This window comes from Martes martes, assembly GCF_963455335.1.
Source record: "Martes martes genome assembly, chromosome: 1".
Classification (NCBI taxonomy): Eukaryota; Metazoa; Chordata; class Mammalia; order Carnivora; family Mustelidae; genus Martes; species Martes martes.
Window position 1 is genome coordinate 191089197 of NC_137888.1, and position 22431 is coordinate 191111627.

General features: G+C 37.4%; 1 protein-coding gene and 1 pseudogene across 14 annotated transcripts in view; both read right to left on the reverse strand.

Moving 5' to 3' along the window:
* The window catches only part of SLMAP (sarcolemma associated protein), a 146605-nt gene that overhangs the window by 65482 nt on the left and 58692 nt on the right, over positions 1–22431 (reverse strand). For all 13 annotated transcript variants that reach the window (XM_080819393.1, XM_080819400.1, XM_080819391.1 and 10 more), the window contains exons 3-4: positions 19259–19406; positions 2767–2839 (exon numbers count right to left, since the gene is read on the reverse strand). In XM_080819393.1, the coding sequence (XP_080675519.1) occupies positions 2767–2839; positions 19259–19406 (221 nt within the window). The remainder of the gene's footprint in view (positions 1–2766; positions 2840–19258; positions 19407–22431) is intronic.
* Positions 14501–18801, reverse strand: LOC308351378 (rab GDP dissociation inhibitor beta-like; annotated as a pseudogene). Its single transcript has 3 exons — positions 18747–18801; positions 15487–16089; positions 14501–15266 (listed from the first exon to the last, which is right to left on the reverse strand). The product of its transcript is annotated as a rab GDP dissociation inhibitor beta-like (transcript).

Consider the following 22431-nt stretch of genomic DNA (forward strand, 5'->3'; position numbering starts at 1 on the left):
ATAAATAAAGAGCTTTCAACAGTACCTAAGACATCGTAACACTTGAACCTACTACCACTCCCATGAGAAAAGAGCAGATAAGGAAGCCAGGCACCATGATCAATTTACCTCTGGATCCCCAGAACCTATCACCAGGCCCTAGCAAAGCTGGCGCCTAATGAACGTTTAAAAAATTACGCCAACTTTAGTTTTTCTCTCTACCCTATAAACATGGGATAGACAGCTTAAACATAACCTTCTTTTTCTTGACTATGCAAGCAATATATACTGATTATGGGAAAAGAAAGCATGAGGAAATAAGTAAAAATTATCTAATGCCAGCACCTAGAGACAACCATTTGAGGTATATATATTTTTATCTATAGCCAATGCACATTCAGGCAAATGAACTTAAAATCTAAATAGAAGCAAACAGTATTCATGTTTTTTTTTAATCCAGTTTTCTTAGTGACCCAAGTACAAAATTTTCTGTTCTTGTGAAAATTTGGTTAACAAAAGGCTAAAAATCCAGCTAAACATGTATCTTACAGAAACTATCCTGGATATAGGTGTATTTTGTTTGAATTATAGAAAAAGTTCATATGCAACAAGGGAATACAGAAAAGGAAAACCATTATTTAGTGTTAGGATGGTGGGATTATAGGCAATTTTTCTGTGTTATCATTTTTTTTAAAGATTTTATTTATTTGAGAGAGAGAGTGAGCATGAAAGGGGAGAGGTCAGAGGGAGAAGGAGACTCCCTGACGAGCAGGGAGCCCGACATGGGACTCGATCTCAGGACTCCAGGATCATGGCCTAAGCCGAAGGCAGTTGCCTAACCAACTGAGCCACTCAGGTGCCCATGTTTGTTATCATTTAAAAATTATCTGTGCAGGGGTACTTGGCTGACTTAGTCAGTACAGCATGTGACTCTTGATCTCAGACCCATGTGTTTGAGCCCATGTTGGGCATACAGATAACTTAAAAAACAAACCCTTTGTGCAATATAATAAAAATCAAAGAAGAAAAGAATTAGCTTTTTGAGAACTAGCTAGTGAGTATCTTAAAAGCATTAGATGCTTTAAATGTACCTGAAATTCTAAGCATTCTGGCATACCCAAAAGTATCTTGATTGCTAAAAAAGATGACAGTTAACAGAAACAGTCAATGATCATTGTGTCCTTGATGTATGCCAGCTACTATACAAAAGTCTTTAAGTGCATAACCTTGCTTAATTCTCCTCATAAAATTCCTGCTCAGTAGGTACTATTGTTATCTTCATTTTTCAAATGAGAAAAGGGAGGCCTGATCAAGACATAGAGCCAGTGGAGTTGGGCTTTGAATGAGACTATCCACCTCTAAAGACCATCCTGATCTACCAGCTCTAAAGAACTGCCTGTCCAAAATTCATCTTCTCCAGGAAGTCAGCCAGTCTATGTACTATGAAATTGGCAGCAAAATTTTAAATGATACTAATATTTAACCACATAAGAAAAACCAAATAATGAGAAGAAATGGGGCAAAGATGAAAAGCACTGGGAAAACAAGAAGGAGAGGGACACAATTCACGAACATAGACTGAAAAATTCACATGTCCTCCTAGATGGAACTCGAGATCACAGATAACCCTTTATACAACTGCTCAAATCTTTTAACTCCATGACGGGAAAATCTCATCACACACAAACAACAACGTTCTTAAGAAACCACACATCACTAGTTGATTAATAGTTACTCTTATTTTTAAAAAACTCAACCCTGGAGTCCTGAGTCACATTAGAGTTCCCAAAGTTAACTGTATTTTTTAAATAATTAAACTATAATATAGAATAGGAAACAGATTGTTTTACATTTAGATGTTTGAAAATTTTTACTTTGCTTCAGATATGCTTAAATCTAAAAAAAAAGTTGGTAGCATCTAACTGAAGCAAAATATATAATAATCCTAATGAAAGCACAATCATACCAATAGGAGGGTCTCTCTCTGCTTTCTTTTTCATTCTTTCTTTTCTACTCACTATTCTACTTTGCTTTAAACTTATTATTGCTTATCTTAACCTCCCACACTCAGATCTTTGTCTTTGCTTTTGAAGGATAAAAAATATTATGTTGGGTATAGAAACAAGCTTATTGCCCCCCAAATAAAAAATACTTAAGTTTAACTAATAATTACTACATAATGATAATCTGTGAAAAGCACAAGATTAAAATGTACTTATATTTAGATTTTGACATTTACAGTTTATGAGTAATTCTTCCTTTTCAAGTTTCTCCTCCTCTAAGTGATCTTTCCACTTCTTCAGGGGGAAAAAAAAATACAGCCTTGGAAAATCCCTCCAAAACTCCCACCAAAATAGGCTACTAATATATCAACAACCTCAAGGTCCTAAAAGATCATGACACTGGCATTAACTTCAGAGGGAATCACAGTTTAAGAAGTCCTATGTTAAATACAGATCAAAATACAGTTATCACTCATCACTGAGTACAGTTATTACTTACCAATAATTTACATACCCTAAATATTTTGAAAAACACCTAATTATCAATCAAAATATAAATTGTAAAGTTAAATTTAGAAATAAAATAACCTGGGACTCATTATATATTATTATTTATTAGAATTGTAGCTAATATGAAAATTAAAGTACATTATATTCTAAAAGTACTGCATTAATTTTCTACCATTATAAGAATAATCCTTAAGTGTTAACAGTATACCATCACCTAGAATATTGTTAACCAAGTAATTAATACAAAAACTTCATAGCACTAAATTATACTCACTCTGAGCGGAGTCGGGCTTCCATACCATCTGGTAGAAAAAGTTTTATTGTGGAAACAATACACCCATGGGTAACTGGTTAAAACAAACAAATAAGATGGATTAAATAATTGTTTAAAAATACAAACCTTCATACCTCTCATATCCAAACATATACTTTGTTCCTAAATGTAGTAACTTGGAGGAAAGAAATCTGGTGGTTTAATGACAATATTCATTTCCCTGGAGAAAGTCATTCCTCTTCATACTGAATCACAGTTGCAAGGCAAAATTACAGACAGAACTGTTTTTCAAAAGTGTCCTAACCTCCAATGCTGTAACAGTCAATAAAAGGTCAGTGGAATATATAGAAATACAATTGAGGAGAAGAAATGCACTTTCTCCCCTATCTGCTGGCATCAAAACTTAACTCCAACTATTCCCCAATTTAGCATTTAGCCTTAATTCCTAATTCTCCTGTCCTCAACCTGTAACACGCTTCACAAAACCTAGTTCTGTATAATACAGCTTGGAATATACTGTTCAAGTCCCCCATTTGACGACTGAGAAAACCAAGACCTCAGAAAAGTGAACCTGCTTCTGGAACTCTTTAAGTGTCAAAGCTGTTTGCTAGAACTCAAGCCTGAGATTTCCAGTTCAGTATTTAAAATGTGGTTTTGTGTTCTTGGTACTTTTTCTTCCTCCACCCTCAAACATTTTTACATAACATTACACCACTTTATAGACAACTTCTTACTGTTGCTTCTTACTTCCTCCTTTTCCTTCTGAAGATTTCAAGAGACAAAACCCCCAAAAGCAGCATTTATACAGAGCTTCTCTTTGTGACTGGGTTTCATGGGGAAAAAAATTTCTTGCTGGTTTAAGATTGATGGCTTTTTATTTCTCTGTTCTTCCAAGATTACATCTTCCAGGGTTAGGGTTCAAAGAGTTAATTTAGTTTACCAAAATCTAATTAATGCAGGGTGATGGAAATATACCATCTCATGGATTAGAAGACTGTTGGTTGGGACGCCTGGGTGGCTCAGTTGGTTAAGCGGCTGCCTTCGGCTCAGGTCATGATCCCAGCGTCCTGGGATCGAGTCCCCCATCAGGCTCCTTGCACGGCAGGGAGCCTGCCTCTGCCTACCACTCTGCCTGCTTGTGCTCGTGCTCTCTTTCTCTCCCTCCCTCTAACAAATAAATAAATAAAATCTTTAAAATAAAATAAAATAGAAGACTGGTGGTTATGTGACCATATCCATTTGTCAAAACTCAGTGAGTTTTATAAAACTGGTATTGCAAGGAGATTATATCTCAATAAAACTGATTAAGAATAAAGCTAATGCTGGGGCACCTGGGTAGCTCAGTTGGTTAAGCATCTGACTTCAGCTCAGGTCATGATCTCAGGATCCTGGGATCACCCATGCTGGGCTCTGTGCTCAGTGAGGAGTCTGCTTCTTCCTCTCCCTCTGCCCCTCCCCACTCTTGTGCTCTCTTTCTCTCTCTCTCTTTTCTTTCTTTCTCTCAAATTAAAAATACATAAAATCTTTTAAAAAAAGAATAGAGCTGGGACGCCTGGGTGGCTCAGTTGGTTAGGCGGCTGCCTTCGGCTCAGGTCATGATCTCAGCATCCTGGGATCGAGTCCCACATCGGGCTCCTTGCTCCGCAGGGAGCCTGCTTCTCCCTCTGCCACTCTGTCTGCCTGTGCTCACTCTCTCTCTCTCTCTCTCTCTCTGGCAAATAAATAAATAAAATCTTTAAAAAAAAAAATAAAATAAAAAAAAAAGAATAGAGCTAATGCATTTATGTAAGAATAACTTATTAAGTGATCAGGCCCATGACTCATAAAAATATTATAAACATAAAGTAATATGATTATTCTGTCATCTGGAAATATACAGTAAATTTAAGAAATTTAGTCCAGTTTACTAAATTTCCGTTAACTTATTATTTGAAAACTGCTAACACGGATCAAGAACCACCTATGGGTCAGTCTTCTAAACTTTGCCTAACATAGCAATTACAGCCATCAACCATTGGGCTCCTTCCTTCCATTCAGGCCTCATCCTCCATCCTGCCACCATAAATATCGTATGCACGACCACGCTACCTGCACTTCCAAATTCTACAACTCTGTGCATTTTATGAGTTGTTCTGTCACTGATGTCCTTTATCCTCTTGCCTGCATGACCAAATGCTACTTATCCTCTAGGCTCAGACTTTCTACTTACCTCACCAAACTCATTTTCTGACTAAGGGGTCCCCAGAGCTTCCTATTATCTACTTCTTATAATAGTAAGCATACTGCATTATGAATATTTATCATTTACACAACCATTGTCTCACCAGATACAGTCAACTCTGTGAGAGGGACAGGATTGGTTGCTTTTCACTTTTTAAATCCCGTACTTGGCAGAGTTATCTGGTACAAACTAGGCCTTTAATGAATGATTATGAATGTGCAAAAAAAATATATCTAGTTAATATTTTACAGCTTCCATTACCCAGGACAAAGATGTCTCTTACTTTGAGGACAGTAGGGTTCACTTACACTTCTGAGACCTGCCTAACTTCCACCTTTCCCTGGTAGAACACAGGGAAGTGACAGACTTATGCCATCTCTATGACTCCCCCAGAGGTTTACTGTAGACAGGCTATAATAAATACAGGAGAACAGTACAAGAAGATTCAGCAGTACTGACACTTGACCAACATATTTAAATTGGTAATAAAGTCTAAAAAAGTAGGTGCAGTGAGTTACGGAATAAAATTGCACTGCCAGAACTGACAAACTGTGATATATTACATCAGAATTTCCATTGTTCAGATATATCACCTCAAAGTCCAACAACTGGACTGATGTACAAATCTGTGAAATGAATCAAGGGCTAATACTTAATACTGACAGGGCAGCACGGGGCTGCTGTTCTACTGAAGGCAGTTAAAGACCACGTCTGACTAAGCTAGCCAGCCCTGCCTTTGAAAAGGTTCTTGTGACAACTAGATACACAGAGGCATGGAATTATTAGTTGTCTTTTTAAATTTGCATGGGCAAGTATTTAAAACAACCTGATAAAAATATTTTGTCCTAATACTTATATTAACCAATTTTACATGGCAGTATTTTCCAAAATGGAGTGCTGGCAGTTGACAAAAAAGGAATTGGGGGTCAGAAGAGTTTGGAAAATACTTGGTTAAAAGTGATTGAAAGAGTTTCGATTTTTTAAAACCAGTCTTTCTCAGAGCTTAATCAGCTTTTTATCCATCATGAAACTCTGAAAGTAAGATGCATTTTCCAAACTTATTTAACCATTGAACTTCTCCCTTATTTTCAGAACACTTACATAGGAACTGATATAGTATTATATGCATGATATACATGATATTATGAAAAAATACTTTGGAAAATACTGCTCTCAAATATTCTATGAATCACTTTGTAAACAAATTTTGTTCTCAAAATTTACCCAGAAACATTATTTACCATATTTCCAAGACTCAAAGACAAAACTGATTATAAAACACAACTTAAAAGTTTCTCAGGCAGGGTAAGAAGGCTGCACAGTCAGTGCCACATTAAATACAGGTAGCTTCACTTTTTTTTTTTTATAAGAGAGACAGCATGTGGATGGGAGGAGCAAAAGGAGGGAAAGAGAGAGAATCTTAAGCAGGCTCCACACCCAGCATGGATATGGGGCTCAATCTCAAGACCTTGAGATCATGACCTAAGCTGAAATCAAGAGTCAGAGGCTTAACCAACTGAGCTATCCAGGTGCCTCCCACTTTGCTTTTTAAAAGTTTATGTTACATTACTTCACTTTTATGAAAGACCTACATTAGTACCTGTTTTTCTAACCAAAAGTAATCCAAAGAGGGTTTTTGCTTATTACAAAAAAAGGTGAAAAGCACAAATAGCATTCAGTGTGGGTTTTGCAGCGAGCTCTTACAAAGACATTAAGAGTGGCTCTGCCAAGTTCCTCCCCCACAAACTGCACTCAGCATCAAAGCATCCAGCCACCACAGCTTTGTACTGTGTCTGTGAGCATCTGTGCTTTATCTTGATTTATTTTGTGTATCCATTAGCAAGGTATGTCCTTAGGTATCAGAAAAGCCTAAGAGAGGTGACTTTCTGGGTCTGGGAACTCCAAAAAAATTTTCCATATAAATTAATGGTAATTGTTTCTTCACTTTATACCAATTTTAAAAGGCTGCATAGGGGACATCTGGGTGGTTCAGTCAGTTAAGCATCAGATTCTTGATTTCAGCTCAGGTCTCAATCTCATGGTCGTGAATTTGAGCCACTGCACTACTTCAGGGGGAAAAAAAAGGTTTCATAGGAATGATATACTTTCTGACAGCAAGGAAACCTGTACACATGCACTGTACGCTATATGCAAATTTCAGAAATGTTTGAATATGAAAAACAGGTGTGTCTGAATCGAAAAAAAACAAGGTATTTATGGAGAAAAATCTGTAATTACTGGTAGTTATGAGACTTTATTAAAAATCAAAATGAAGACTATCCAAGCTGCCATTTGTGGGTTTTTCCCTCTATTCCCTTATACAGGTTATTTATTTTGCTTTTGAGTTAATATATGTACTCTATAGTATGAAGTCAGGTTTTTATTTTTTAGTGTTTTCTTTGCTTATTTTTTTAAGATTTTATTTATTTGACAAAGATCACAAGTAGGAAGAGAGGCACACAGGGGGTGGGGCAGGCTCCCTGCTGAGCAGAGAGCCTGATGTGGGGCTCGATCCCAGGACCCTGAGATCATGACTTGAGCCAAAGGCAGAGGCTTAACCCTCTGAGCCAACCAGGTGCCCCTGAAGTCAGCTTTTTATATTGCCTCTTCACATAAACGTTACTTAAGAGACCCATGTTAACTGTGATTAGCTTAAAAGCTATTTAAGGCCCTGGACTGGGAGACTGAAACTTCTGGGATATGTTGTAGTCCAGGTTCTAGCTCTGTTCTTGCATTGAGTGGGAAGGTCAACACTAATTTATATCTGAGTAGTCTGAAGAATCCCTTGAAATGACTGGCAGTAATAGGTACAATGAGTGAGATCATAAAAGCACAAGAAACATCAAAAAAACCAAGACCTAAATGAGAGGTGATAAAATTTCCAAACTGGGGAATTATTTTCTTAATTGTCTTTTGACTGCAATCTAAGATAAAAGAGTTACCAAACTTTCATCCCTGAATTTTCTGTCTCATAAAGCTTTTGATCAAAGATTTTATTTTAAAGAATTCATTTATTTATGAGTGAGTGAGAACAAGAACGTGAGCAAAGCGAGAGGCTGAGGGAGAAGCAGTGGGACAAGCATACTCTCCACTGAGCAGGGAGCCTGCCTAGGGCTCGATCCGAGGACCTTGAGATCATGACCTGAACCAAACGCAGATGCTTAACCGACTGATCTACCCAACTGCCCTGATTTTTTTTAAGTAGGCTCCTCACTGAGCATGGAGCCACATGTGGGGCTTGAACTCAAGACCCTTGAGATCTAGATCTGAGCTGAAATCAAGAGAGGAACACTTAATGGACTGAGCCATCCAGGCACTCCACAAAGACCTTATTTTTTTTTAAATTCAGAAAAGAAGCAGGAAAAGTTAGCTGAATAGACAACTAACATTTTAATTCTAAAAAAATGTTTCTGTATTGATAGTCTATCATTGTCTTCATTTATGAGCTGGAGTTCAGTAATAAAAAGCTTTCCCTCCTCAACTACTTGTTTATGTCAGGAATAATTCCCTCCAGGAAAGGTAGCATCAACGATTTACTCTTTCCCTTTACTTACATGTTTTCAGAATGGTTTCTCTAGATTCTAGGTTCTTCTAAGGCTGATCGATTCATTTTGCTTTCCTTTTAGTATCACTTAAGTTCGTGAATTTGAACACAAGTTGATATATTTCAATTCACTGATGTTATTTTTATTGATCCGCAAACTGTCCCATCTTTGATCAATTAGAACTTCATGTTAATTCTTGAGTTTTCTGACAGAACCCTAGCAGTCTTAGATAGCTTCATTGCTTTATATATATTATGACAAAATCTTCTAGGCTCAACCTGTACATTTCCTGACTATTTCCTAGCTGTTTCTTCCAGGAATCCTGTTTCTAGCTATTTATTTGGTGGAAGGAATCCTTTCTCTGGGTACGTGAATTCATTTGCTACTTTATTTCTCAAGCATATAATGGAGCAATACTGCTTGTTAGCTTATTTTTCAATTTATGCACAAGGAGTAGTGGTTCTTTGGTTTTAGCTGTTTGCTAAGTACTCACTGAGAACTTGCTGGCTACAAAGCAATATGCTGGTAAAGATGAAGAAAACAAGATGATTATGACTAGATCCTTGTCCTTGAGGAGGTTTTGGTTTATTTTGTAGAGAGAACAAGAAATAACTAAAATGACAACAAAGGAGGAAATTTTTCACAAATGCTACAAAAGGTACAAAACACTATGGGAATTTGGAATGGACAAGGGCAGGGGAAAGATTTATAAAAAGGGTAAAAAAAAAAAGAATATGATTCAAAAGCTGGAAAAGAAAGGAAAGGCTGAGAGAATGGCATGAGCAAAGAAACAGAAAGAGAAGAGTGTAAGAGAGTGCACATCTTAGGAGGGCAGCTGGAGGAAGACTGGAGAAAGCAGGTAAAGAATATATTTCAGGGCCTCTAGATGCCAGGCCCATGCTAATTACACTATACATGTTAACTAACTGCTTATGACAAACCATGTAAATAGTTATTTTTATGTCTTATTTTACAGATGAGATACATAAGACAAGGTCAAAGAAGCTAAAGTAACTTGCTTGGGATCATATGTTTGGTAAGTGGCAGTGCTAGGATTCAAAACAATCTTTTCTATGTGCCATCTTACCTCTAATCTAGTTTAACAGCTTGACATTTATAAAGGAAAGGAGTGGGAAACAAAATCAAAAGTCTGAATTGAGCCCACATTTTTGAGGGCCTCAAGTGTACAATTAAGCATTTCAGAATTTATTCTGCAGTATGGTACAGCCTTCTAAAGCAGGAGAATAACAAAGCTGTAACAAGAATATTCTGGAGGCAGTGGGTTGGGAGTGTATAGTGGCCACAAATAGAGAGCTAGTGTGATGCTCTAGGCTGACAACAGGAGAAATAAGCAGGAGCAGGGAAAGGAAAGAAATGACCTGAATGACTAGAGGTAAAGAGACAAGATTCAGAAACAATACCAGGATTCTGAGCTAGTGTATGGGAAAATGATGGAGCAATAAAAAGAAACTGGTAAGTCAGGAGAATGCTCTAGTTTGAAGGGGAAATTAAGCTTTGTACAGAGTAATTTTAAGGGGCTTGAGGACAGGGGAAAGCATATAAAACAGGTGTTGCCAGGAACTTAATTGAATAGGGTTTTTAAGCCTAATTTCCAAAAGAACAACCAAGGCTTTTAAAAAATAGTTATACTCAGTTCCCACAACTTGCAAATCTCCTTTTTAGGACTGAAGAGTGGGATCCAGACATCTGAAGTTTCAAAAGTTCTGCAGATAATTGTGGTGCAGGTAATTTCTGGGTCAAAAACCCACTTTTTAAAAGAACAAAAGTAGACTGCCATGCTATCAGAAAGATTGTCTTAGTCACCCCAGCAAATTTGGCACAGCCTGTGCTGAATCAGCTTTGTGATTTTTCCCTAGCAGCTAGAAAGTGGAAGAAAGCAAAGCTTCTGGTGAAAGTTATCAAAAGCTAGGAATGAGTAAGGACAGCAAAGCTGAAAATCAAGGGGTGGTCTAGCAGTTAGTGAGAGTACCTTTGAAATGGCCAATGATTAAGTTCCAAAGGACAGACAGGTAAAGGAGCTTGGGGCTGAAGCTACTGTGAAAGAGGGGCGAACTTACAGGCAAGAAAAGATGATACAATTGATTGGCAAAGGTTTTAGTAATAACAGAAGTACCTGGCCTTGAGATGGGAACTCCATATACACTCTATCCATGTTCACACAGAACATCATGCTGCAATGTAAACACTGAACATCATACCATAAACCTTGAAGTAGGTAGTAGTATCATGAGTTCCATTCTATTAGATGAGCAAATTAAAGTTTAGATAGGTTAAGGAGAGGTAACTGAGTCACAGTAAAATAAAAACAGCGGTGGAAAATAAGAAGGTTACCAGTTTCCAATCGTCATACGAAGCTTCTGGATTAGGAGGAAGGTTGTCAAAATCTTAGTTGAGATAAGGTGGTAGAAAGAACTTTTGTAACATCATGGAGGAAGATTCATGACATTTTGAAATGTATTCAACCAGTGTGTGCCAGTTTGAGTGTGGAGATTCTACAATGAAGACATGCACTCTGGCTGCTCTTGCATAGCTGATAGTGAGGGAGGCAAACACGTAAGGGGGAGTGCCGTGTGCAACAGGGACATGGAAAGGCACCTTTTCCAGCCTAGAAAAGTTTCCAGCCAAAGGAAAAAGCATGTGCAAGGGCTTGAAGACCAGAAAACACAAGATCTATTGGGAAACAAAAGTAACTAAGGGCAGTTAACTGAGGAAGATAGCACTGACTGCTCGTAATAGGCCCCTTGTTCACAGCGGCTCACCTAGGAACAGATACTGGTGAAGTAGACTTCAGTGATGAACTGACTGGAGTTATACATCAAGTGACTGGAGTATATGTTAAGTTTATAGAACTAACTGGTCCCAAGCTTTGCAACAGAGGATTACCGTAATATTATGTGACCCAGGAAACTCATGCCCTGTCTGAGCAGTTTGTGGATTGGGGAACAGAGGAGTAGATAGCATTAGGTTCCTAAAGCCCCCATTCCAGAAGGATCTGATAGGTTGGCTTTCTGTTTTCCTCATTTCCTTAAAAAGAAAAATCTGTTAGAAGATCATCCTATTTGTTTACCATGATATTTTACATCTATAGGGCAGGTTATTTGTACAGTGAGTTTTCTCACTGGGGTCATACCATGTGAAAAGCCAAACATCAAAATCAGCTTGTTTTGGAGAGGTTAGAGTAGAAGAGTCACTAATATGAATGGATATGCTCGATGACATCATGTGTCTATCACCTTTTTAACAAAATCACGATTTTATAAACACATATAAAAAGCCATTTTTATATATTATATATTCTTTTTTGAAATTTCCTTTTATACATAATTTCATATAAATATATAAATGACACAGATAGTGGAAGGTTTTTAACAACTGTCTTACTAACCCCCACCCTTTTTAATTTGGCTGTCTCTTCTTTATTCTTCTCCTCTACCCCACTCCAGGATGATTCACAATAATGACCTAGTATGCACCCTTCCATGCTTTTTCCCCCATGGTCATATAATCAAATACAAACATATACATGTATGTGCATATTTATAGGGATTGGTGAGACTTTTTAAAATAATGAAATTATTAATAGTAATTCTTTCCTCAACAGTATATCTTATAGAAATCCCTGCAATTGATATAAATCTAATTTATTCATTTTAATAGCTACACAATGGGCAATTTTAAAATTACGCTTCCTTTGTTTTTTGTTCCATACACAGTGATGCAAAAAAAAAAAAAAAATCCTTTTATACATCCTCAAACTATTTTTGTCATTTCTAGTGTCTAATTTTATATCCTTACTATAAATGTATTCAAAAGCACTATGTAGTACTGTTTTGCATTAATTCATGCCTTATGTAAATAGTATTGTACCACACACATCCATCTGTAATTTACTTGAGATAATGTTTTGAGATTTGTCCTTACTGATACATGTAAATTTAGTTCATACACTTTTATACCTGTATAGTATTTGTGCTTTTATTCTATTTTTATTTTTACTTATTTATATTTTTAGAGAGAGAGTGCAGGTGTGGAGGGGATGGGAGAGAGAGAGAATCTTTTTTTTTTTTTTTAAGATTGTATTTATTTGTCAGAGAGAAGGGACACAAGCAGGGGGAGCAGCAGGCAGAGGGAAAAGCAGCTCCCTGCTGAGCAAGGAGCCTGAAGTGGAACTCAGTCCCAGGACCCTGGAACCACGACCTGAGCCGAAGGCAGACACTTAACCGACTGTGCCACCCAGGCATCCCAAGAGAATCTTTTTTTTTTTTTTTTAAGATTTTATTTATTTATTTGACAGAGAGAGAGAGAGATCACAAGTAGGCAGAGAGGCAGGCAGAGAGAGAGGGGGAAGCAGGCTCCCCGCTGAGCAGAGAGCCCGATGTGGGGCTCGATCCCAGGACCCTGAAGACCATGACCTGAGCTGAAGGCAGAGGCTTTAACCCACTGAGCCACCCAGGCGCCCATCCCAAGAGAATCTTAAGGGTCCGTGCCCAGTGTGGAGCCCGACACAGCTCTTGATCTCATGATCCTGAGGTCATGACCTGAGCCAAAAATCAAGAGTCAGACACCAAAGTGAGCCATCCAGGTGCCCCTTTTTATTCTAATTAGAATTCTTATTTTATTTATTTTTTTCTATTCATTCTATTTATTTAGAATTTTTGTTAGGAAACTCCTAAACTTTATCAAATGCCTTTTCTTTTCCTCTCTCTTTTTCTTTTCTTTCCTTTCTCTTTCTTTCTTTCATTCATTTGTTTGTTTGTTTCCAGAGTACGGCTTTATTTTGCAGTACAGAAATATTCTGGAGCCATTTTGAGGCAGACGTCATTAAAGTGGAGGCTTTGTCAAATCAATACTGTAATATAGCTTGGTCCACTGAAGAATCCACATCTAGAACTCAAAAGAAGCTTCTACATTTACCTGGTTTATGACAGATTTCTTTCTCTTTGCTCTCATCAATTTTATGAGGCTAAAACACTATACACAGGTTTCCTCCAAAATGAGTCTCATAGCCTGGAGTTGGGTTAGAATTTCAGGCCCATGTAACCCCAACTTGTGGCTGTGTTTTATGGGCACTCATAGGATTTGACAGGACACAAAATGTAAAGGTGCAGGGAAAATTGAGGGATCCTGCCCCAAATTGTGGAATATTCAATTCCTAATTTAATGTCAAGAGGACAGAAGGCACAAAAAACTGTACTGATACAGCTCTTGAGCAGCAGAAGCGCACAACTACAAAGGCTACATTGACTAAAAGATACAAATACTGTATCAAGTGCTCTGTATCACCATCACAATGTTTTTTTTACAACTGGTCCTTCATTGGGAAAAAAAAAAAAAGCCAGTACTGGTTAAACTGAACAGAATATGGTAACCTGCCAATTCTGAATAGCCACTCCACAAAAACAAATTAATACATAATATTAAGAAGGGAAGGAATATTTAGTGGTACAGTGCTTGGCAATCTCAGCTTTGATTACAAAAGCAGGTCTTATAATATTGATTTCAAAAATATTATTTATTTATTTATTTGAGAGAGAGTAAGCAAGAGAGAACACAAGCCAGGGGAGGGGCAGAGGGCTGAGCAGGGAGTCCACGGTGGGACTTGATCCCAGGACCCTGGTATCATGACCTGAACTGAAGGAAGATGCTTAACTGACTGAGCCACCCAGGTGCCCCCCTTTTATTAAAATACCATTTATTTATTTGAGAGAGAAAGTAAGTGAGAAAGACCACAAACCGGTGGAGGGGCAGAGGGAGATGGAGCAAACTCCCTGCTGAGTAGGGAGCCCAATGTGGGACTTGATCACAAGACCCTAGGATCAAGTTGGTGGTATAGTGGTGAGCACAGCTGCCTTCCAAGACCCTAGGATCAATAATATTGATTTTATACAGTATACATCATTTGCCAAAAGTTAAGTTTGTCCCAATTAGATAATAAATTGTACTACTGTTAGTCTTCCCCATAGATGTCATTTTTCTTATGTTCATTTCCTCAAAGTCAAACTCAGATTCGATCATCCTCTTACAGATGACTTTAACGTCATCAAAAGTTGTTCCAAAGTGAGTTGTGGCATTGTATGTGTAGGAAATAAAGATATGGCTTTCTGTTCCCAAGCCTTCTGGCACAAGGAGGCCACTAATGCTAAGAAATTTCTCTTCAATCAGTTCCAAAAGCTGCAAAACTGGTCTGATTTCTTTCTCTGTTTCACTGGTCTCCACAGTTGTACTAACTATGGTGATATACTTCCCTTGTCCTGCCACACTGTATACGGAGGAGATCATACAGACATAGATATCTGACTTCCAACTGTTAGTTCTGGGGAATGATGATCTGGCAGGAGTTGGCACCAAGGGTGTTCTTGATGGGGTGGCTGAGGATTTGGATAACTCTAATCATCTGGCTCACTTTTTCTACCTGGTCTTTGACACAGCTGGGATCACAAATGAGCTGCTTAACAGCAAGGAACTTCTGTAATTTCAGACCAATCAATCTTGGTATAATTTCACACCAATCACTCTTCCATTTTGCACAATGATTCTTCAGTTCATTTATTAAGCATGTAGGTACCACCATAAATAGCACTTAGCCCTGCAGATTCCAGGCTAAGTTTTTCAAGACCATGGAGAGAATAAAGGTATGTATGGGCTTTTGCCATATCTTGCCAAAGACTTGTTGTAAAGTTTAATCCTCTTAATGGTTTCACAACATAGTTCATCTAAATAGTCATCCATTCTTTTAATTTTTTTTAAGATTTTTTATTTATTCATTTTGAAAAAGAGCAAGCAAGAGCATGAGCAGGGTAGAGGGTCAGAAGGAAGAGAAGCAGACTCCCTGCTGAGCAGGATGCCCAACAAGAGGCTGGATCCCAGGAGCCCAGGATCATGACCTATGCCAAAGGCAGATGCTTAACCAACTGAGCCCCCCCAGCCACCCACCCCAAATAGTCATCGGTTCTATAAAATGCCAGGGCGTGGCCAGTAAAATCTATGATCTTATCCCAAGTCAAATTTCTTGTACACCTCCCAAATTGCAGTCTTCTTAGGATCAATGCCTTCTAAATTTCTGGGATCTTTTTCATCAAAGCTGGCAACACACACTAGGAATTTTCTGAAGCGACATTTTTTAGTTCCACTAAGCTAGATGCCAGGGCTTCTGTTTCAATGGAAGTAACCATGTAGATATTTCCTCCCTTACAGACAAAGCTCCCTTCAGTCACTTTGAAAACCAGAGAGCAACTGACTTCTGTATAAAGCGGCATCTTAACCAGCTGACCACTGACCATAAGGAACTTGGGAATTAAGTCAACATTCCAGTCTCTTCTCCCCATTGATGGTAGTGGTATTCCTGGTATTTAAAATCTTTTGTATAAATCTTTCAGAGGTATTATAGACGAATTTCTCCTCCACAGTACGAATTTCTATCCATGGGAAGAACCTTCTTTCCATGTATTGACATGATACCTGACAGGATATATCCAGTCTGGCTGGTGCCCAGCAGGAGTACCTTGTACTCCTCTTCATAGCGGGGGAGGGTGAGGACTTAAGCCCCAAGAAAAGAGAAAGCGCAGGGGCCAGAAGCTATAGGGCCAACCTCAGGAACAGGGGAAGCGCTCAGGCTGGCCTGATGGAAAAGGGAAGCCAGGGCTAGAGGTACAAGGGAGCTGGAGAGGAGGGAGGCTGGCTGCCATGCCAGATGAGAAGAGAGAAATCAAATGCTTTTTCAATACTTACTGGTTATAAAGTAACATGTTTTTCATGTAACATTTTTAGGTTGTGGATGACGTTAGTATATATCTCCAATACTGAATCATTTTTGCATTCCTAGAATAAAACCTACTTTGTTTATTCTAGCATTATTTCTGAAGTTAATTTACTAATACCTTAATCAGAATTGTTAATCTACTGTCACAAATGAAAATAGTGCTAGTTTTCTGTTTTTGAACTGTATCTTTATCAGAATTTGACATTAATGATATGCTGCTGGCTTCTCTAAAGTAGATTTTGACAGCTTTCCATCTTTATACATGTTTGAATTATTTAAATAACTGGATTTATCTGCTTTTAAAAATATGATCATATTCAGCTATGAATGCCTCTGTTTCTGGTCAATCTTTAATAACTTCTTAGTCTCTTTTAAGGAAAACAATTTACTCAAGTTTTCTACATCTTGGGATAATTTTGCTAGGACAACAATTTATTGTAGCTTTTTTCTTTGTCATAGATTGGCATGTACTAGTTTCTCAAAACTCTTTTAGCATATCCTGTATCTGTATTTATGTCTCCTTTCTTATTCCTTATCTTGTATATTTTTGCTAGTATTTTTTTAACGTAATAAGGGATTCAAGGGTTGTGAATTACCTGTTTAGTATTTGCTGGTTGGTTGGATGATTTTCAAAGAACCGGCATTTGGTTTGTTCAACCCTTCTATAGTTTTTTGCTTATTTCATTAATTTCTGCTTTTCTTTTTCTTGTTCTTTTTCTAATATCTCCTATATGCCAAGTTCCTTCATTGTCCTTTTTCTTTAGTACAGAAGGAATTTAAGATTGTAAATTTTATTTGAGTATTTACAATATTTTGGTATAAAAGTCCTTTCCATATAGTTTAAAATTTCCCTATTGATTTCTTCTTTTAACCAGAGGTTAACCTATAGTGCTATATAATTTCAGGAGGATTTTCTAAGTGATATAAAGCTTATCACAGTACTGTTTAGCAAAGGACAAAGTCTTTTTCCCTGGTATATGCTTAAACAGGTAGTCCTCAGCTAGTGATAGAGCTGTATCCCAAGAGCCCAGGCATACATCAACCTTTTGAAGACAATAAATACCAAAAGAAACATTTTAAATAATGAAGAAATTTTCTTTAATTAATTTCCTTAAAGTTGGCATAAAAGATAGTTAAATGTTCAAAGAAGCCTGCAAGAATCTAACGTTTCTAAAATAATAGTGCACTAATAATAACCCTGAATTTCAGGATTGTCCTCTTAGCTTCCTACAGCATGTTCTAAAGAGTGTCTCTCACAGCTGATGGGAAAGAGTGGGCAGGAGTTTAGAAAGAGCTGTGTTCTAGAACAGTCACCTCCCTGAAGATGTGCATATATGTTAGCATATTAAGGACCGTGAGAGGTCCTGTTTACTTTTGGTTAACTAAGCATTTTCTAAGTGCATTTGACAACCTCATTCTTTTATTAATTAACACCTATTAATTCTCTTTGGGAAATGCAAGCCAAGAAGACATTCCTTGGAGAAAATATGTAATCAAATTCTCTGTCTTCTCAGTGGGTTATTCACAGCTGGGACTCAGTAAGTGTTTGCTGAATGACTTGGTATGATGCAACAAATGCTACAGTGTCCAACATGGCTGCTCTTAGTATGGTCATACATAAGGTGAGCTCTCTTTGTAAGGAGTACTCCATATTTTGCACCAAAATACAAACTTTCTATTTTACAACTGTAAATGGAAATCACTAAGAATATGACACTACCTGAATTCAAATACCAAAATCTAACTCCCTGAGAAGGCCATCAAAACCTAGTAAAAATATACTGCAGTTGCAACACCCAGTGAAAAGTATATAAACATACATGCACATGCACACACATGGTAGCAGCAGCACTGCCCACCCACCCTCATCTCCATGTCCACTGTGCAAAATGTCACATACTGATGACTTAGGGCATCACCAGATCAAAGTATGTTCAGAGAAGCAAAAGGAGAAACCTGTCAACTGGTTCCACTGTCCATAAGACAGCAAAATTGCATACTTTCAGTTCATATTGATTTAGTTTTATGATCCAGCCATATAATTTCATGGCCATAAAGTAGACAGTGAAGCAGGTAAAGCCAAGAAGCTTCAGAATTGTAAAATTGACAATCCACATTTATTTAGCTAAAGAACTTCTAGTTTCAAAAACTGAGATGTGAAATCTTGTATCTTGATGGGTATTATTAACTGCCTACAGAACTCTGATTTTGTTTGGGACAATGTACACACAACTGGAAGGGATAAATCATAATTGACATATGACAATCATGGATATCTTGATCCCTTCTGCCAGGTAAGTAACTTCGTAGGCTTCTTTGTAGCCATAGATAGGTATGTATGTGGCCACTGGGACAAGAGGAGTGTAAATCTGCTGAAAGAATTCTACAAAAGACTGTGTTTTCGACATAAAAAAAGAGCCATACAAGAAGATACTTTGTCCCCGCCTTGCAGTTTTTGCTTGGCGTTTGGGGCTTTGGGCTGTAGCCATCCCTCTTTAACCATGAGGCAACAAGCAAAAACCTACAATAAGCAAAAGCACAAGAAACCAACATGTTAAGGACAGTAAGACCCAGATTCCTGGTAACACCACTGAATCAAGTGAACAAAGTTGGACCTACCCTCCTGCATTCTTGTTAACAATAAATATCCTTAAGTTTAAGGTCCTGTTGGTTGGGTATGCTGTCACTGCAGCCAACTGCTTCCCAAACTAGCAGAGGAGTGTCCTATATTTTCATACTGTGATGAAAACTATAAATTCACTTATTAACATTTCAGAATTTAAAACTTCAGAAAACCAATAGGGAAATAAGAGATTTTTAGTTTTTCACTGTATATAATGCTGTATTTAAATACTTTTACAAACATGAAATGTTTTATAACATTAAACAGAATTTTTTTTTAACTTAAAAAGACAAGTAATAGGAAAAATCGATCCATACCCGTACCTTTCCGTGTGTTCTCCGTTACATCTACCCCAAACTGGATAATGTCACCAGAAAGAATTTCACATGGTGGACTTTCTTCAGAGCCTCGACTCAATCTCTGGCTATTTATAAAGGTACCATTACTACTTTTAGTGTCTTGGAGATAAAACTGCAAAAAAAAAAAAAAAAAGGAACGATGATTAATACTAATCATTCCAAACCTACTTTAAGAAAAAGGGCTTCCACTTTTGCAAACTACTACAGGTGGATTTCTTCCCCTATCAATTCAAACCACTTGTTCCAGCTAAGGCTCTCCTTTAATATATAGGAAATTAGAACCTGGACACCAAATGACTTAAAATCCAGCTAGACAAAATGGTGCAATCACTTTAGAAAACAGTTAAAGTCCTCAAAATGTTAAACAAAAAGTTAGCATATGACCTAGGAATTCTACTCTGAGTTATCCAAGAGAACTGAAAACCTATGTGCTCACAAAAACTTGTACATGAACTTCATAGCAGCATTATTTACAAATAATAATAATAATAATAATAGCCCAAAAGTGAAAACAACCTGAAATGAATGTCCATCAACTGATGAACAGGTAAACAAAATGCAGTTTATTTGTATTATATTACATTATTTAGCAATATAAAGTAATGAAGTACTTACTGATTCATGCTACAACACAGATGAACTTTAAAAATAAAATAGTTGCAAAAGACCATGTATTATATAATTTCATTTATATTAAATATCCAGAATAAGCAAACCCATAGAGACAAAAAGCACATTTGTGGTTGCAAGGGGTTGAGATATCAGGGAAAGAAGGGTAAAGGGGCAGGAGACTGGTGATGGAGAGTGATGGTGGAAAATGACTGCTAATGGATACAAGGTTTCTTTTGCGGGTGACTAAAATGTTCTAAAAACTAAATAATAGTGATGGTTACATAGCTTTGTGAATATACTAAAAACCAGTGAATTGTACATTTTAAAAGGGAATTTTTTAAAAAAAGATTTGTATTTATTTGACAGAGAGAAAGAGAGCACACGCAAGCACACAAGCAGAGGGAGGGGCAGAGAGAGAAGCAGACTGCTGGCTGAGCAAGGGGCCCAATCCCGGGCTGGATCCCAGAACCCAGGGATCATGACCTGAGCCAAAGGCAGACACTTAACAGGCTGAGCCACCCAGGCGCCCCAAGGGTGCATTAAGGTGAATTTTATAGTATGTGCATTATATCTCAATAAAGCTATTATTTTTAAGAAAACCCAGCTAGACAAAATTCTAATTCTACCTTTCCATCTCATTCTTTGTAATCTTGTTCCTAGGATATCTGAGTTAAAACAAAGGAAGTGTTTTATTCCACAGGCGAGGACAATTGGTTTTAGGTAACACCTATAATTAATAGCTATCAGCTAACTAATATACTTGGTATCAGGAATGACCTATCTTCAGCAAATTCTTTGTAATAAAGCAGACTGGAGACACTAGGAACAAAAATACTGGAATCAGCTATGAAGCTACTGTTTCCTGGCCTCCTAAACCTGCCTTTCAACACTTGGGTAACTTCCCTCTTTAAAACGAGAAGGGGTAGAAAGAGGCATAGAAAACCTACTTATATATCACCTACCTATTCTAAAAGAAGTCAGGAACAGTTGGGATCATGCACAACAGACTTACTAGGAAGAGAACAACCAATAAAAAATGATGTACCTTTCTTTTTGCATTTTTCTACACTCTCCAGCCCTACTTATTCTAGCAACAGATTTTCACTGAATTCCTTCCTAAGGAAGAATGTAAAGAAGAAAACTAATATTTATTAAAATATATGTTACACCACCAGACCCTCATTTAATCTTAACATTAAAGCTATGCTACAGATATTATTTCCATTTGTAAATGAGGAAAATGAGGCACAGGCACATATCTGCCAAAGGTCACAGAGCTAAGAGCAAGGATTCATATAATAGAATTGAAAGGGCCATTATTCCCCGATTACTTCACACTAACTTTTATGTTTCATTTATCCTTCACTCCTCCCACAAACTCTTTTCCAAAATGAAACAGAGCGAAAGAATATACATCTTGAAGAAAATATGAAAATGGCATTTCTTTTCATTAATTCCTAGATGACAATTTAAAGGCCACCAGGCTGTCCATAAATGACTTATTCTCTGTTTGTAATTCAGAAGAAACCAACTGTTACTTTGGCTAGCAGTTTGTATAATTACAGACCATTAATGAAGAAAATTGTTGATATTTTACAAGTCCATTTGAAATTTACAGGTCTTACCATTTCACACCAAGAAGGAGAAGCACAGGTAATAAATACACTCAAGTAGGAACTCTTACTCTCACAATTTTTTCCTATCCTGGAACCTACTGTTATGCTGTATAGGAGAATTTGGTCTTTATTTCTTAATGAACATATTCATGGGAAATGTGGCAATATCTGGATTCTGGCTTGGTCATTTGTAGTACTATATGCCTTGACAAGCCAAATAAAGGGGTTATACTAGATTTACAGTGTTTTTCCAACTTCACGTTCTATCTAATCCATTAGTGAGTTACGAAGTCATTTCGTAGTCTGTGGCTAGCATTTTGATTTTAAACTTTAAAAAGAATAGAGTATAAATAAGAATAGGGATGTCTGGGTGGCTCAGTGGGTTAAGCCTCTGCCTTTGGCTCAGGTCATGATCCCAGAGTCCTGGGATCAAGTCTGGCATTGGGCTCCCTGTTCAGTGGGGAGCCTGCTTCTCCCTCTGCCAATCCCCCAGCTTGTGTGCTCTCTCTTTCTCTCTGACAAATAAATAAATAAAATCTTAAAAAAAAATAAGAATATATGAAGTGAGTTTCAGTACTGTTAGCAAACTCTGGAAAACAAAAAGGTGTATATGTATGTGTGTTTGTGTTTCAACACCTCTTACGTAGCTCTTACATAACCACAAATTTTCAAATTAAAAAAATTCAAAGTCCACATTAACCCACGTTCTTTTCATTCTGACACATCTGTATCACTGTCCAAAGCACGGCCTCCATTTAGCGTGAACCTATCATTTATGGTACCTGCTTACCCTTTCTCTACTCTCAACCTGCTAATGGCTTCCAAACACCTTAGAATAAAACCTAAAGTTCTCATCATTATAGCCTATAAGGCCCTACATGATCTTGCTCTTGATTCCCTCCGCAAATT